The sequence below is a fragment of the Lactuca saligna genome, chromosome 7 (genome assembly GCF_052625555.1).
Source record: "Lactuca saligna cultivar CGN05327 chromosome 7, ASM5262555v1, whole genome shotgun sequence".
Classification (NCBI taxonomy): Eukaryota; Viridiplantae; Streptophyta; class Magnoliopsida; order Asterales; family Asteraceae; genus Lactuca; species Lactuca saligna.
In genome coordinates, this window is record NC_136423.1 from 181,648,836 (window position 1) to 181,664,925 (window position 16,090).

General features: G+C 33.9%; 1 protein-coding gene and 1 long non-coding RNA gene across 3 annotated transcripts; one reads left to right on the forward strand and one right to left on the reverse strand.

The window, feature by feature from the left end:
* The first annotated feature begins 3,892 nt into the window (after positions 1-3,892).
* LOC145004708 (uncharacterized protein At4g26450) lies at positions 3,893-7,038 on the forward strand. Of its 2 annotated transcripts, none has more exons than XM_078963686.1 (5): positions 3,893-4,183; positions 4,395-5,965; positions 6,054-6,234; positions 6,458-6,512; positions 6,814-7,038. In XM_078963686.1, the coding sequence occupies exons 2-5, from the start codon at positions 4,485-4,487 to the stop codon at positions 6,867-6,869; spliced, it is 1,773 nt and encodes a 590-aa protein (XP_078819812.1). In that variant the 5' UTR covers positions 3,893-4,183; positions 4,395-4,484; the 3' UTR covers positions 6,870-7,038. The 2 variants fall into 2 exon arrangements, with proteins under 2 accessions (XP_078819812.1, XP_078819813.1); XM_078963687.1 differs by having other exon boundaries at positions 3,894-4,183; positions 6,458-6,536.
* Positions 7,039-9,564: 2,526 nt separating this feature from the next.
* Positions 9,565-10,713, reverse strand: LOC145003798 (uncharacterized). Its single transcript, XR_013662163.1, has 4 exons — positions 10,529-10,713; positions 10,317-10,369; positions 10,155-10,209; positions 9,565-9,934 (listed from the first exon to the last, which is right to left on the reverse strand). It is a non-coding gene; the product is annotated as an uncharacterized LOC145003798 (long non-coding RNA).
* Between the last annotated feature and the right edge of the window lie 5,377 nt (positions 10,714-16,090).

Below are 16,090 nucleotides of genomic sequence, written 5' to 3' on the forward strand. Positions count from 1 at the left end.
ACTATTTTAAAGTGTTATATATTACATAACTTCCCAGGATTCTATAGTTTTATACATATGGGAGTGCAAAATACAATAGTTTCAAACTATTCATAAGCTTCTATCAATACAATAATTTCAAACTATTCAAACGTCTTTTACCAATATATAACTATATTGGATGCTTATCTCCTGCAATTTGTTAAACATTGAGAGGATAAGCGCGATGCTTAGTGAGTTCAATAATAGATACAATATAACGTTACGCCATATAGATACTTCAATATAGCAGAAGCAAAGAGGAACAAGGAACAACAAGGGCATATGTGAATCATGTGCCAAACTTTCCATATCAATCATTGATTTGATTTAAAGTTATACAATCAATGAGACATAACAATTTCCATACTTGATATACATCAATAAAGCTTTGGCCCAAATGGCACAGAAGACATACAACTTTGGATTAACATTTTGGTAGATTTCAGGCTTATAGCCTTGTCTAACCTTCTACCAATACCATAGAATAGAGATCATTCTCTTACGGAGACATGTTCTACATAGCTAGAGGCTACATACCAGTACCAACGTGAATCTAAGTCCTTTCACTAATTACATGGTCAAAGGTATTTCTTTGCTATTAAAAATAGCGAATAAAAATAACCCGGGGAAATGACCCGGAATAATAACAATGAAAAGCACATAGCACATATAACACATAACATACAATTGCTCCTATATATTAAACTTACCGTGAAATAACCGGCGGCTAAAATATTAATTTGGGCAGCACTCCGGCTCTAAATATCACTTTCTTCGTTGAAAACCGGGCTCTGCGAAGGTAGAGCTTCAAAACCAAAAAGATAAATTTTTCGGGCTTCTCAGGAGTCTCGGGGCGTGTTTCGGGCTTTGGAATCAGTACCGGGGCTTCGGGGGATGTCGAGATAGTAAAAATATCAAAAAAGGGTGTGAAAGTGCCAAATTTCTCAAACTACCCGGGAAGGCTCGGATGGCTGCTATTTATAGGGGAGGAGGTGCTCGGATCCAAAGCCAAGAGGAACACGCGGCAACAATGAGGGGCTCCATATGGCACGCCTGCGAGGGAGGTTGGTGGAGGTGTGAGCTTCGAACGTGCAAGGAGGGCACGCGTGGAATGCCTACTGGACACGTTTCGAACTCCTCTCCGGCTCAGACACGAGGTGCACACGCGTTGGATCTCGGCTACAAAGTGCATCGTCGTCGGACACGGGTCGAACTCCGGACAAGGGTGACGTGGGACGTGGCCGTTACTATTCATGCGAATTTTCTCGGAAAATGTGACCCAAACTTCTAAAATCCATAACTTTTGTATACGAGCTCCGTTTTTGATGTTCTTTATATGCACGCATAGAGAAATTTATGCTCTACAACTTTTGTTTAGACTTCGTCGGCTGATTTTGAATTTAATTGTAATATTATTATTTTTAACAGGCCGGGACAGGAAAATCCGTTAAAAATTCATAACTTCTTCATCCGACGTCCGTTTTTGTCAGACTTTTTACCGTTGTACTACTAATGACGAGACCTTCCGTTCTCATTTAGGTTGTGTCGGCTAAAAAACACTCGATCTAAAATTCGAGTTTTTAGCTATCTACTGCTAAGTTGAAACTCCGAAAAATCATAACTTCCTCATACGAAGTCAGATTTTGATGTTCTTTTTATCGAACTTTTCGGTTTAACGAATACTACGACTTTCATTTAGATTAGTAAGGCTAAAAAGTAGTTTATTAAAAACTCACTTTTTACGTCATTAGGCGCCGTGCCGGTTTTGCCTCGGATCTTCGATTGGTCATAATTTCTTCGTTATAACTCGGATGTCGATGAAGTTTTCACCTAAATGTTTCTAACGAGATTATCAACAACTTTCAATAATAAAATTTTATTTATTTCAAATTTTATATTTTTGCTATATTTCACTATTTGACTTTTAATTGGAATCTCATAAGACTTCCAATATTTTATGAGTGATTCTAAACTTAGTTTTACTTCATTTCTAGTAAAAACTATCTATTAGAACTCAACATTCAAATTCACATAATATTTCATATTATTATTTACTTAAAACACAATTTCAAGACGTGTATGTTACACTAGGTTTGAGGGTAACCCAAAAGGAATTTGTCAATAGTTCAAGTATATACCAATTTAGTTATTGGCTTAAACACCTAACCCAACAAAAACCTCATTCATGGAACCAAAAGTCAACCATTATTCATATGTGGAACACTAAACCTCAAACAGACCTCAAGGATCAATAAAGCTGCCAACTTTATGGAGTCCATCCATCCAAAATTTTCCAAACTTGGAGAAATGAGTCATAAAACCCTAGATCTAGAAGAACAATACACAAATCTTAGAGTTTGAGGACTTACAATGGTCCAAAATATGTGTAATGAGGTGGTAAGGGAACTTGTTTGCTGGATCTATGTTCAAGGAACACCTTCTTCTCCTTCAAGACACCAAAAAATACCACTTAAGCTTCAGGTACTTAAACATGGAGACTAGGGTTTGTTTGGAATAAAAGAGATGTGATGGAGGCTGAGGGCGTGCAAACCCTATCCATCACATTCCTTACATAAGGGCACTAATCCTGAAAATTAAGGTTTTACATGCAGGCGGCCACCACATCGTGGCCAATACGCTGCCATGCCATGGTACTCAAAATGAATGCACATTCTTACGGATGAGGCCATGCCATGGTGCTTTCCCCCACCACGTTGTGACAAACCAAAACTCCAAAATTTAAATCTTTAAATGACAAAACACAAAGGAAAGTATACTTGGAACTGATGTTACATATAGAAAATATTGACCAAAAACAAAAGACCTGTATGATTCTAATGTGAAATCTCTTAAATGACTTGAAATTGAAAGAAATTTTGATTTAATGAACCATTTTAGTGTTGTAAAACTAAAACAATCTAAATTTTAATATTGAAAAATTCTTTTAAGTTTAAAAAATCAGTTTATTTAAATTTAAGTTTATTTTAGCAGTATGTAGTTATTAAAAAACAAACAGTTTTTTTTTTTTTTAATTTTTTTTATTTTTACTTTTACGGAATATAGGTATTTGATCTATCTCTTTAATCCAACGGTTTGTAGTAGATATAATGTGTTGTAGACTTTTTGTTTATGAAAAACCAAACACCTTATCATTTAATATAGGGCTAATATTATAAAAACCCTCAAGTTCTTAGGGTTTTGTCGGTTTTGCCCAAAGTTGAATTTTATGTCCGTTTTTACCGTAACATTTTCCAAAAAATGTTCGGTTTTACCCTTTTACCGGTGATAACAAATTACTATTATATTAACTTCGCAAAAAAACCCTTAAGTTTACAATTTTTTTTACGTTTTTACCCTTAAGTTTATAATTTTTTTTACACTTTTTCCCTATGTATATTTTTTTTTCATATTATACGTATTCAAGCAGAAAAATCATATGAATATGTATATTATGAAAAAATAAACTTAGGGTAAAAGTGTAAAAAAAATTATAAACGTAAGGGTAAAAACGCAAAAAAACGGTAAACTTAAGGGTTTTTTTGCGAATTTAATATAATGGTAACCTGGAAAACCTGTTATCACCGGTAAAAGGGTAAAACCGAACATTTTTCAAAAATGTTTGGGTAAAAACGGATATAAATTTCAACTTTGAGCAAAACCGATAAAACCCTGAAAACTTGATGGTTTTTATGACATTAACCCTTTAATATGAAACTAAAATACTTTGGGACTTTGGGTCATATGAAGTATCTTACGTCATCAACCCAATATGAAGCCCAAATATTAGCCCATTGTTAAGCTCAATGTGCTTATTTGATTATAGATTATTCATTATTGACCCTCTTAAAAATCTATATTCATTTTGATTTTTTTGACCATTTTCCGATTTCAATCTCTGTAAAAAAGCCTCCTATTAAAACTTCCGACCAGAACACATTTTCTTGATGGCTTCTTTCTCTCTCCGCCGTGTCAATGGCGATCGGAGCTTCACCCCTCGTTTTCACCACCGTCAAAGTTAGTTCATCACCTTTATAATTCATTAACGCCGCCGTAATCCACCGACGGGCCTCCACCGGACCCTCAATTAGGACCCACGTAGTAATAACTTCATAATAATTCCACCAGCAAAAATCGTTTCCCCTAAATTCATCCACCAGCACAGGTACGTCAATGAATACACTCCTACTGGTAATTTGTTTCCAAAGAAGTCAGCTTTATGTCTCTCAATCTATCACTCTATTTGGGTTAATTTCTCCAGACGATCCAAGATCCATGCCATTTTACTAATTTTGCTTTAGTAATTGAATTCGTTTATGTGTTTGTATACTTAATTAACTTGTATACGTACATGTTTATGTTGATTTTCTCGGCAGGGATTCAGTTGACTACAAATTGCCAAGCGTAGCCAATCTCGTTTTCCCCTTTTATAGGGCAACATAATCAGATAATTCAAATTAGTAGCTATGCAGAGGCATCGTAATCCTGCAAATGGATATAGGTCTAATCCTATGGGAATCGGCGGCAGTGCTGGTGGCGTAGCTGCCGGTGGTTCGGGTTACCGAAATTACAATCGGAGTGGTTTTGGCAGGGGTCAGCCTCCTCCACCTCGCAGGATTGATATCTTCTTAGAAGCTGGGAAATTAGCAACCGAGTATCTAGTTTCAAAAGGTTTACTTCCACAAAATTCGCTTAATGCCAAATGGCAAAATAGTAATCTGAAGAGTCAGATCGGTGGTGCCGACGGCGTTTCTGATGCCGTTTCCGGTACTACTACTAGTCGGAGAAGGCTTTCCGACGATTACAGCGGTGCAACCGGTTCACGAGATGGAATTAGGGCTAGGAAAACAACGGGATCTTTCAAAAACCCTGCGTTTGAATATAATCATGAAATTAACCGAAGTTCTTCATGGTCTGAAAAGGTTAAAGGTTCTTCAGATAAACAAGGAGAGGGTGATTCCTTTTCTGGATCCATGGAAGAACAAAGATCTGGAAAAGATGGTACCAGTGAGGACCAAAAATCAGTCTCTGGTGATTTAGAATCAAAAAATCACAATCCTGCTAACATAGAGACAACAATTGAGAACCAACAACAAAACCAATCCCCTGATGATAATCCAAGCATCAAGACTCCAAATTCAGATCAGGTGATTGTTGATGACTCGAAGAACCCTAACATGAGTACAGAAGAGGTGATTACAGATGATAGTAACCAAGATTCAGAGAAACCTATCGTTAAAGAAGAGAATAACAACAATACTGCAAACAATAACAATAGCAGCACTAGTGATCTGCTAACACTCATCAGGTTTAACAAAGTACCCACAAGAACACGTTCTTCCATTAAGGGCTCAAAAAGTGACCCGGTTGACAAAACCCAGAATTCTGGAGAACCCGAGAACAAAAATCAAGAATTAAACGATGAAATGAAGATTGAAGAAGATGAAAAGTACAAATTTGGACATGGGGTATGCACAAGATCACAATCTTTCCCTCAAAGATCCTCCATTTCTGAACAAGAATCAAGTGAAGAACACCATGGATATGCTAGATGCAGCTCTGATTTATTGGGTAGAGGTGAGAAACGATCACTCCAAATCAATGATAACACAGAAGGATCCAAGAAGCTTAAAGATTGGGTTTCTCCAAACACTCAAACAGATGATTATGCAGAAGAGAAGCAACTTTTTCCTAGTTCTTTGTCTTCTTTCAAGATTTGTGACCTCAATTTAATGGGAGGCTCTGAAGTAAACGAGAATAATCATGATACCAATAAAGTCATCTCCTTTCCAACAATCAGTCAAACAAAACAAGAGCCAGTGACTGTTGACTTTGACTTGTCGATGACTAATACAAGGCGGGGAGCTGATGGGAAAGAAGTTGAAATCATTGATTTGGATTGTGATTCTGTACAAGACGATAAAGATTTCAATAACTCAGAACGGAGGTAAGTCGATTTTTTATGTTAAATATTTTTACAAAATGGAATTTAATTTAATCATATAACTAAACATAAGATCTTTTCAATTACACAGGGAGGAAGCTATATTTACAGATCTTGAAAGCTTTCCAGATAGCATGCAGAGAGTTAGTGACATGCCACAAGATGGTTATGGGCTTATGATATCAGAGTTGCTTGAGGCTGATATTCCTAATTCTAATGTTTCATCTGGTGTTAATTCTATGCATAATGAGATTAGTCTCCAAAATGAAGAGGTATGTTATATGACTCATTTTTTAGCAATTTTACTTTACCCTATCTACCAATATTTTCAATGTACTTTTTTTTTTTTTTTTTTTTTTATTACCTATAATAGCAATGTACTTATGTGTAAAGTATGTTGCTTTTATGAGTAGAGTTGTAAGTACATTGTTATTATTGGTAAAATAATCTAAGCAAGTTGTTTGTATGGGGTAAATATATGTATGGTTATTTCAGGGGATTCTTGGTGACGATGAGTCCATATATATGTCATTGGGAGAAATACCGATAAGTATGCCACAACTTTAATTTATTGGTAATTTTATTTTATTTATCTACTTGAAAAAACCGTTGCTATGTGTTCATAACGAGGAGGGCATTCACGTCTTTTCGCACAGACGAAAGATCGGTAGCCAGTTTTTGGGTGGGACAGAAAATTGCAATCTTTGTCCAAGTCCAAGGCATGTCAGATGCAGTACAGTTTGTTCTGTCGTGTCATATCAGAAGACTTGATTTGTTTTTGTTTTCTTTTTCGTTTTGAATTGTGGGCCCGGGTACTTACTTACAGGTGTTTTTTTTTTGGTGTGTCCTAGGTTTTGTGCCGGTCTGGGATCAGCAGCCGTCGCAGGGATATGATAAGCGGTATTAGAAAATGATGCATATAGCATAAGTGTGTGTGTGTGTAATGTGGTATGTTCATTTGTAATAAAAGATGCCATTTTAGGTTATTTAATACTTTAGAGTTTGTGTATTTTGGCTTTTCTTTTATTTAGATGAATTGAACACATGGTTGATTATTATAATTGGAATGGTTAATATTTCTTTTTGTTATATATAATATGAAATATGATGAAAAGAAAATAGAAAATTATATTTGAAAATAAGACGTGGGTTGTTGTGTTGTTTTTGGTTAAAATATGAAGATAAAATAATCTTGTCGGGAACATGTTTATTGTTTGTAGATTAAGTTTATTTCTTTGTTAATGTTTTTATTTATTTTTTAAATTAGAGTAGGTTATAAGTTAAAAAATGATGTTCATCGGTTTTGATTTTGTGGTTTGAATGTTTTCGTTACCTAATTTAGTATCCACGTGGTTGATTTATCGCTTGTGATTATTTGGAGAGCCACCCATTTTGACGCAATTTGGTGGCAACAAATCCGGGGTACGATAATGATAACGTTATGTAATCGATCGTACAAAGTACAAACACTAGTCAATCGGTAGGGTTCATGATATTAGGGTTTTAAATATTATTAATTAATTAACAATCGCAAATCTATAATTTAACGTGAAACGTATAAACTTTCATTGACGGGAGGGATTACGGGCTTTAAGTGTAAAATTGTGTAAGTCGAGAGGGCAAGTGTAAAATTTCACAAGTCCAGAGGGTTATTTGTTAAGTACAAATCTTATGGTCCTTAGTTTTTTCACAATATCAAGTTTATTCCTTAATATTTTTGTTCTCAAGAAAAATATATATGGTTTCAATTCGTGGTTGGTCTCTTTCTAAAGGTCCATCTAAAAACACTTTTATACCCTTCTTTATTTTATTTTATATTTCTTTAACTAATATTAGCATAAAAATATATAAATAAAAAACCCTATTAATCCCAACCCCCCATACGTGAGTTATCTTTCCCAGCTTAACTAACGTTATACCCGACCAGTAGCTGGTTGATCGATGTAAAAAATATATAAATTTTACTTTCTTTTTAATAACATCTTACTTTTATTTGTTCTCGATATAACATCTATCATCTGTACCAATAATGGTTTGATCATGCAAACACCTGTTAGTTGTTAAAAGAAAAAGATACATGCATTCCCTAAAGTTGGTGAATTGTTGGTTTCTTTTATATCATACCAAGTTGTGATCAAGCATTGCAACATGACATCATTAGCTAAGTAAGAAAATGCATTTCTTACGCAAAGATGCATACGTTGTAAAAAGAATATGTATAGGAAAGTGTTAAACAACAATACAACATAATATGCTCTCTTGCAATTATGGTCTATATCTACGTTTTTTATAACATTGCGGCTCTTGTTGCAAATTAATGACTATATTACCCTTCTAATAAAAAAAACATAAACTTTCAAGTAAAAAACAATGTATCTTCATTTATTTGTTTATATGGCACCTCATTTTTACTTTTCATATTACAGTACTTCAATTACAACATGATGTTTTTGAAAAAATGGATTCGGTAAAAGAAATGTAATAAAGATGATAAAAAAAAATTTACATTGCTAAGAGATGAACTGTTTTTATTTTCTTTTATGGCATCCTACTTTCATTTGTTCCACTTATAACATTGTCTATGACAAATCTACACAATTATAGCTATATCATAAATCATTCATATAAAGTTGAGTATTTCATGTAATTTACTAAAAAATGTTAATAATCAAACAATGTACACATATAAAGTAAAGCTTGATATTTGTAGCTCAATAAAAAACATGAACAAATCATATATTATAAACTAAAAGTGTATACAATGTGCATGTGTGATATACATACAAGATAAGAATATACATGGACATCAGATCCAATGTGCTTTCTGCAATACATTTGTATATAATACAAACATAATATTAATAAAAAATGGAAAACCTTTGCAACATAGTGAAATGTACTACAATGAATGGTATTATTTTCATAAAACTCAGAATAGAAATTTTATAATACCCAAGAATGAAAATAATACAAACATAACAATAAGAAAAAAAATGCAAACTTTTGCAACAGAGTGAAATGTACTAAAATGAATGATATTATTTTCATAAAACTCAGAAAATAAATTTCATAATACCCAAGAATGAAAATAATACAAACATAACAATAAGAAAAAATGGAAAACCTTTGCAAGATAGTGAAATGTACTACAATGAATGGTATTATTTTTATAAAACTCAGAAAAGAAATTTCATAATACCCAAGAATGAAAATAACAGAAACTGTATGTTTAACCAAAATTAGCAAAATACAATACATAAAATGAATAAATCCCCCTTTCAAAATAAGCCATATTTTACGAAATGAAACCTTACTTAAATCCAAATGACCTTCTTGCTCTTTCTTTATTTCTTGCAATCAAAAACATTTATCAGGCCTTTATATGATACATCAACTTCACTTTTGGAAATGAGAATGTAGGAAAAACTCTAGATCATTGATCGTAATTAATCACGTGATTATAATTTAATGAGAAGTTATTTACTAAAATGACTAAAAAGTAATCTAATATTTAGATTAATTATTTTTAGTTATTAAAATCTCAATTAATTGGTCTGTAATGGTCAAGAAACAAATATGCAATTTACCATATCAACCTCCAATTACATAATGAGATAAAATAAAGTCCGTTTTGCCATTTTACCCTTTGCTTCCATTTCATTGTTTCAAAGCATTACCTTTAAAAAGAGGGAAATAGAAAAACCCACATTTCACTACCAACCAGGTGATTTTTCTAATGATCGAAGGAGGGCCTTGTACTACATGAAGAGTTGTAAGAATTGTTTTCTCATAATGTTTTTCTCCTCTCTCAAATCTGAATATACGAGTTTTAGATATAAATTCCTTTAAACGGATATTAGTTCAAGCATAAAGGATAAAAGAGTACCTAATAGATGAGAAAAGCAGTAAAACCAACATGACCATGAGAGGAGGTGTAAATGGATATAAGTTATGATTAAAAAATCTGTCCACCTACATACAAACACCAAGTCAAATATCATTGTATTATGAAAAATCTAATCCGACTATTAGAACCCAAAATGAAGGAAAAATTAAATGAAGCTAAGTTAATCTAATGGAAAAATAGCTTCAGATAGGTTTTTTGCTTGTCTGACTCTTTTACATTTTTCTTTCTAGATAGTACTTTTGATATTTGATGGTAGAATCCTTAAGTAGCTTCATAACATTTTACCAGAATCTTAAATACATTATTTCCTTTCTTTCCCTTGACCACCACCATTTGAACCCTGAAAATAAAAAATATGATTTCAAAAAGAAAACTAAAAAAACTCAGAAGTTAGAAGTCAGAATAGTAAGAAAACTAAGAAGTTAGAATAAACAATAGCTAGAGTACCTTGTCTGTGTTCGAAGAAGAAAGAATCGTTTGAGTACTTTGTGTAATCGAGTCTAAAAGTAGAAACCAAAAGAAGAAACAAAATCATAAAAATAATGATTACAAGTAAGAAACAAAAAGATAATAATTGAGAGTATGAGTATTAGTTGAATCCAAGTAAAAAAAATTACCCTAAACATCATCTTCTCCCTTAAAAAAAAAATCAACCATACCTCAAGAAGGGTATCCATTTGATTGGCAAGAGTGCTCCAAAATGCAGAGATCTCTCAGATAATTGACCTTAAGCAGATATCTAGTATTTTGCCTGATGAGTTTCCATGAAAATCCAATATAATTCACTTTATCGTTTGTTTTCTTGAGCCCCATTAAAATTCACAACTTGCACAACCTAGCAACTTCTAATTTGGTACTTCAAACGAAAATTTAAAATGCTATCCGAATAGTAAAAAGGGTTAAGAATTATAAAATTTTCAAGCAAAAAAATAGAATAAATAATAATAATTCTCATTACTAATAACATTTAAAAAAATAATATTAAACTACATGAGGAAATAAAAGCCAATAAGAAAATAATAAAGAAATATAACATGATAAATAGTTTCTCTAACAGTCATGACATCAAATCACAAAATGCCCTTGTTAATTGTTAGTAAGTGTATTTTACAAAAACACCATTTGTCATTGGACAAAAATATGATATTTTTGTCCCACTCAATAAAGGTATTTGTAAATAAACAAAAATACCATTGTTATAATATGTACTTAATGGATAACCTAATTGTCAATGAAAGAAAATTTGGATTTTTTGTCCAAAGGTCAAAACTATAAGTTATTTGTTGTCATATTAGCATTGCACAAAGGTAAATCTACATATGTGAACAACATCTAAGCAACTCCTTAATTCTCGTGCCAACCATACTCTCATAACATCATGCATGCTTAGGAAATCCTAGAATAGTTGACAATAACAAAAAAAAAACATCATAAATGGTCCTTCTGGTTACCCAAAATATGAAGTTTAGTCCCTGTGGTTTAAAAACCTCATAGATGGTCCCTGTGTTTTCAAAACTTTTGATGTTTGGTCCTTTTTGCTAACTCCGTTAAGTTTGTCTGTTAACTGAAAGGTATTTTTGTTATTTCACAACCACAGGGACCATTTATGATGTTTCCTCGTATTTAAAAAAAAACATAATTAAATATATATAAAAGCTATCTCTCTCTCTCTCTCTCTCCTCTCTCTCTCTCTCTCGTATAAACACAAGCACCAAAATCTGTAACACCATAAATCTCCCCACTTTTGATGTATGGTTCAAGAATGAGTATATGCTCCTTATTTCCAGATTTTTTACTCTTACAAAAATGGATTAGTGTTGATTTACCCTAGAAAACAAAGACATTCGGCCATTTATTACACAAGAAATACAATCTCTGTTTTAATTTTCAACGTCTCTTTTTTCAGCTTATTGAAATCAATTACTTAGGGTTCTAGAAACATAATGAATATCCCAAAAATAAAACCTGATGATAATCCCAAAAACAAACCATAAAAATCCCAAAAAATCAAATTGACGCCCTGTAAAGTAGGAAGAACGGAGATCATCATCATTTTGTCCATCTAAATCAATGTCACCATGATGCCAATGAATAAGAGCGAAAGAAGATGGAGGAATCAATTACACCTCTTTAATATGCCTCTCTCTGAAAACGAAATCGAAGCTGACACCCATATCCCATACCTTATATCCACTTCTCCCCTTTCACCATGATGTCATCGATTTCCTTTTTATAGGCTTGATCTATAGTTTCTTCGTGTTTGTTTCTATTGTTTGAGGGTTTTAGATCGGAGGATTTTCCAAATTCGATGAATGGTGGGTTTTCCAATCTAGTTGCAGGTGTAACATCCAGAGTTTTGGGTATGATTTAATTGTATTTATTTATTCAAGGAAAAGGAAGGACTCGACGAGTTGGTGCCACAACTCGTCGAGTAGGTGAGGAAGTTTCTGCGAATCTTCGCGACCAGACTCGACGAGTCGGGCATATGACTCGCCGAGTCTGCGCTGGCAATTGAAACCCTAAATCCCGGGTTTTGGAGCCTATTTAAGGGCACTCATAGCCTCCCATTGCGGCTACCAGTCCCTTGAGAGAAACCCTAAGTGAGCTAAATTGTTTGTGAGGAGGAGATGCCATATTTGATCTTTCTATCAATGGTTTAGCAAGAAGAAGGTGATCAAGATCAAGAGGAGGCTGAAGGAGGTGCTATTTAGAGGAATTCTGAGCTCAGGAGTGCTTATTTGAGGTATAATCTCGATCCATCTTCTGTTTTGGTGATTGTTCATAAAGTTAGGGTTTTCTAGACCCTTTGGCAGATGGTTTTGATCAAGTATATGGTTCCTTTTCATCTTATAGTCTTGGATCTGGATCCATAGAGGTCCAGAGACCTTACTCCTTTTAGCTTTATGTGGATTGATGGTGAATATGAACGTAGGATGCCATATTAGAGGTCATTTCTTCAAATAGAACCTTGGAGCCTTTGCATGGGCATCAAGCTTCAAATTTTACGTGTTTATTAGGACTAGAAAGGATAGATCTATTGAGTAGAGCATTAGATCTGACCTGAGGAAGCCATTGGAAGTGAGCATGGTTTGGACTCGCCGAGTCCATGAACAGACTCGACGAGTCGAGTCGAGTTGTCCCGAGACTGTGAATCTAGAGAGTGACCCGCCGAGTTAAGTGAGTGACTCGGTGAGTCAAAAGAGAATCAAAGGAGTAGAGTTCATGTGTAGACTCGCCGAGTCGCCCAAGTGCACTCGACGAGTCAGGTCAAAGTTTGACCGTTGACTTTGTTGACTTTTAGGGATTGGTCAATAATGGGGTCTTTGAGTCAAAAGAGGGGTAAAATGGTCTTTTACCCATATGAGGATGCTAAGAGAGGGTTGGGTCTAGTCTTGAGAGTTATAATTATGAGAGTATCTTACTTTATGTGATTAGGTAGAGGCTAGACTATACTGCTACCGAGTCAGGGATTTACCGAGACATCTGAGGTGAGTCTTCTCACTATACTTTACCTTGAGTGGTAATTAGAGTTATGTGACAAAGTTATTGTATGCTATTTATGTGATGTGTTGCACTACATTATTTCTATGTGATTTATGCCATGTGTATATTAGAGTGTATATGAGTTAGAACCGGAAGGTTCACAAAGCTAGGACCAGAGGGTCCACAGAGTTAGGGCCCAAGGGCCCACAGAGTTATAGCCTCGAGTGGCTAGTATGTGTTATGTGTGGTATTTTGGGGAACTCACTAAGCTTTATGCTTATAGTGTTTTGTGATATGTGTTTCAGGTACCAGTGATGATCGCGGGAAGGTGTCGGCATGATCTGTACACACATCCGTGGAGTTTATTATGATTTGATCTTGGGAAATGTTTTGTGAACAATGATATGATACAATGAGATTTTATTAATGAATGTGTTTGGAAATGTGTTTTAAAATGTGAAAATTTGTCTTAAATTTTACGTTGTTACAGCAGGTTTGAGGCAACAGTCTCCTATGGTGATGGCGGTTTGAGTTGCTTGTTTCAGAACAAGAACAAAGGAAGGAAAGGTGGAGTATATTGTGTTTTTGCGCTTCAGAACATTTTAGATGAATGATGGGTTTTTCGATATGGTGTTGGTGATTAGAAGGCATCATGGGGATGAAGAGTTATAAAGATCTCGCTGGTTCTTGAGGTCAACGAGAGAGAGAGAGAGAGAGAGAGAGAGAGAGAGAGAGAAAGAGAGGGAGCGAGAGAGAGAGAGAGCGAGAGAGAGAGAGAGAGACACTTTATATATTTAATTATGTTTAATTTTTCTTTTTAAAAAAAAAAATACGAGAAAACATCATAAATGGTCCCTGTGGTTGTGAAATGATGAAAATACCCTTTAGTTAATGGACAAACTTAACAGAGTTAGCAAAAAGGACCAAACATCAAAAGTTTTGAAAACACAGGGACCATCTATGAGGTTTTTAAACCATGGGGACTAAACTTCAGATTTTGGGTAACCATAGGTACCATCGATCGGCCCCTTATTGAAGTGAGTGGTGTAGTAAAACTCGGCTAACTCGATGATTAATATGTATAATATACTTAATGATTTATTATTTAACACACATACATGTGATTATTACTACATTTATATCTTAAAATTTCAGTAATTATTCACAAAGTGAGACCATTATGTGTTTTTTAGTTTTTGTGTATTCACATGTATCTAATTTTATTATGTATTTCAATAAAATTATGATTTTGACATATATAATTTCTCTAAAAAATTGAACATGAATTACCACATCCGAGGACTCCCTAAGTGCTCTCGAGTCCCGAGTACTCACTATTTGACAGTTAACCAAACAGGTACCGAGTAGTGATTTCTACAACCTTTCTTATGAGTCTAGAAAGATTTGAAAACATGTAAGCCTTATTAACATCTAGACACCAAGTAGGAACATCTGTATGTACGCATGTTCATTAGATGAAATCATACAATGACAAGTTGGGTAACATGATTGTTGATTTTCCAAAGGAGCAAACCATTGATTTGGTTCTTTACTCGCTTCAAATTCATATCGTGAGTTCATAACGAGCTTCCATATAAGAAATCTCGACATGAATTTAATGGAACTTTATGACATGTTGGAAGTTTTCAAAACTGAAAAAATTAAAAGTTTTGCCCATATTCGTTCCTTGGATGTTAGAAGTGATGATTGTGAGTATGACATTTGTTCTCTTTCCAAAGATAAGAAAAAAATTCAAGATTGAATCGTTTAATCGTGGGCTCAAGAGAAAAGACTGGAGCAACATCGCAAAGGCGTGATGTGCCTTGAAATTTTTGAGCCTATAAATACGTAGTCGATCCCTAGCCACTTTCACACAACATTCCCCCTATCTTTCTCTTGATTTCTAAGAGGAATTTCCCTCTTTTGAGCCTAGTAAGCCTCGGGTGTTTAAGTGGAAGCAATCAAGGTATAAAGCACACTTCAAGGGTGAGTTGCACGACCCCCTTTTCAAAGCTTTTCTCATATTTAGAGAAGGGGGGGGGGGGTGATACATGCTACATAACAAATTATTGATTTCTATAAATTATCGCTAATTATTACATCTTAATTTGTTATAAAATCAAATCATCAGGATAAAATTTTGCCTACTAGTTACTCTGCCTAAATGTTGTGAATAATATTCTGCCTAGTTGTAATGTGGGTTATCTACAAAAAAGTCTCAAACTTTTTCAAAAGTTTCAATAAAGTCCTAAAAGTTTTTTTTTTTGAACAGAAAAATCCAAATATTTTGAAAAATCATATAATCTATCATTTGCTATTCAAATATAAAAAATGACTTTTTCGTTAATTTAGGCAAAACATCCAAATTTGAGACTTTTCTATTAAAAAAAACTTTTAGGACTTTATTGAAACTTTTGAAAAAAGTTTGGGACTTTTCGAGTAGACAACCCTTGTAATGCTACACAAAATCGTAGGGAAATATTATGCCTGGTAGTTACTCTGCCCAAATTTTAAAGATAATATTTTATCTAGCCGCTATTATGGCCAAATCTCTCGAATAATGTTATACCTAGCCGTTATTATGGTCAAATCTCTCGAATAATATTATACCTAGCCGTTACTATGGCTAAATCTCTCAGATTGTATTGTACCTAGTCATTACCCTGCCTGAATTTCCATTTAAAACAACTAAACTTTTATAATTATATAAGATAAATATTACTATGTAAGAAAAGTAA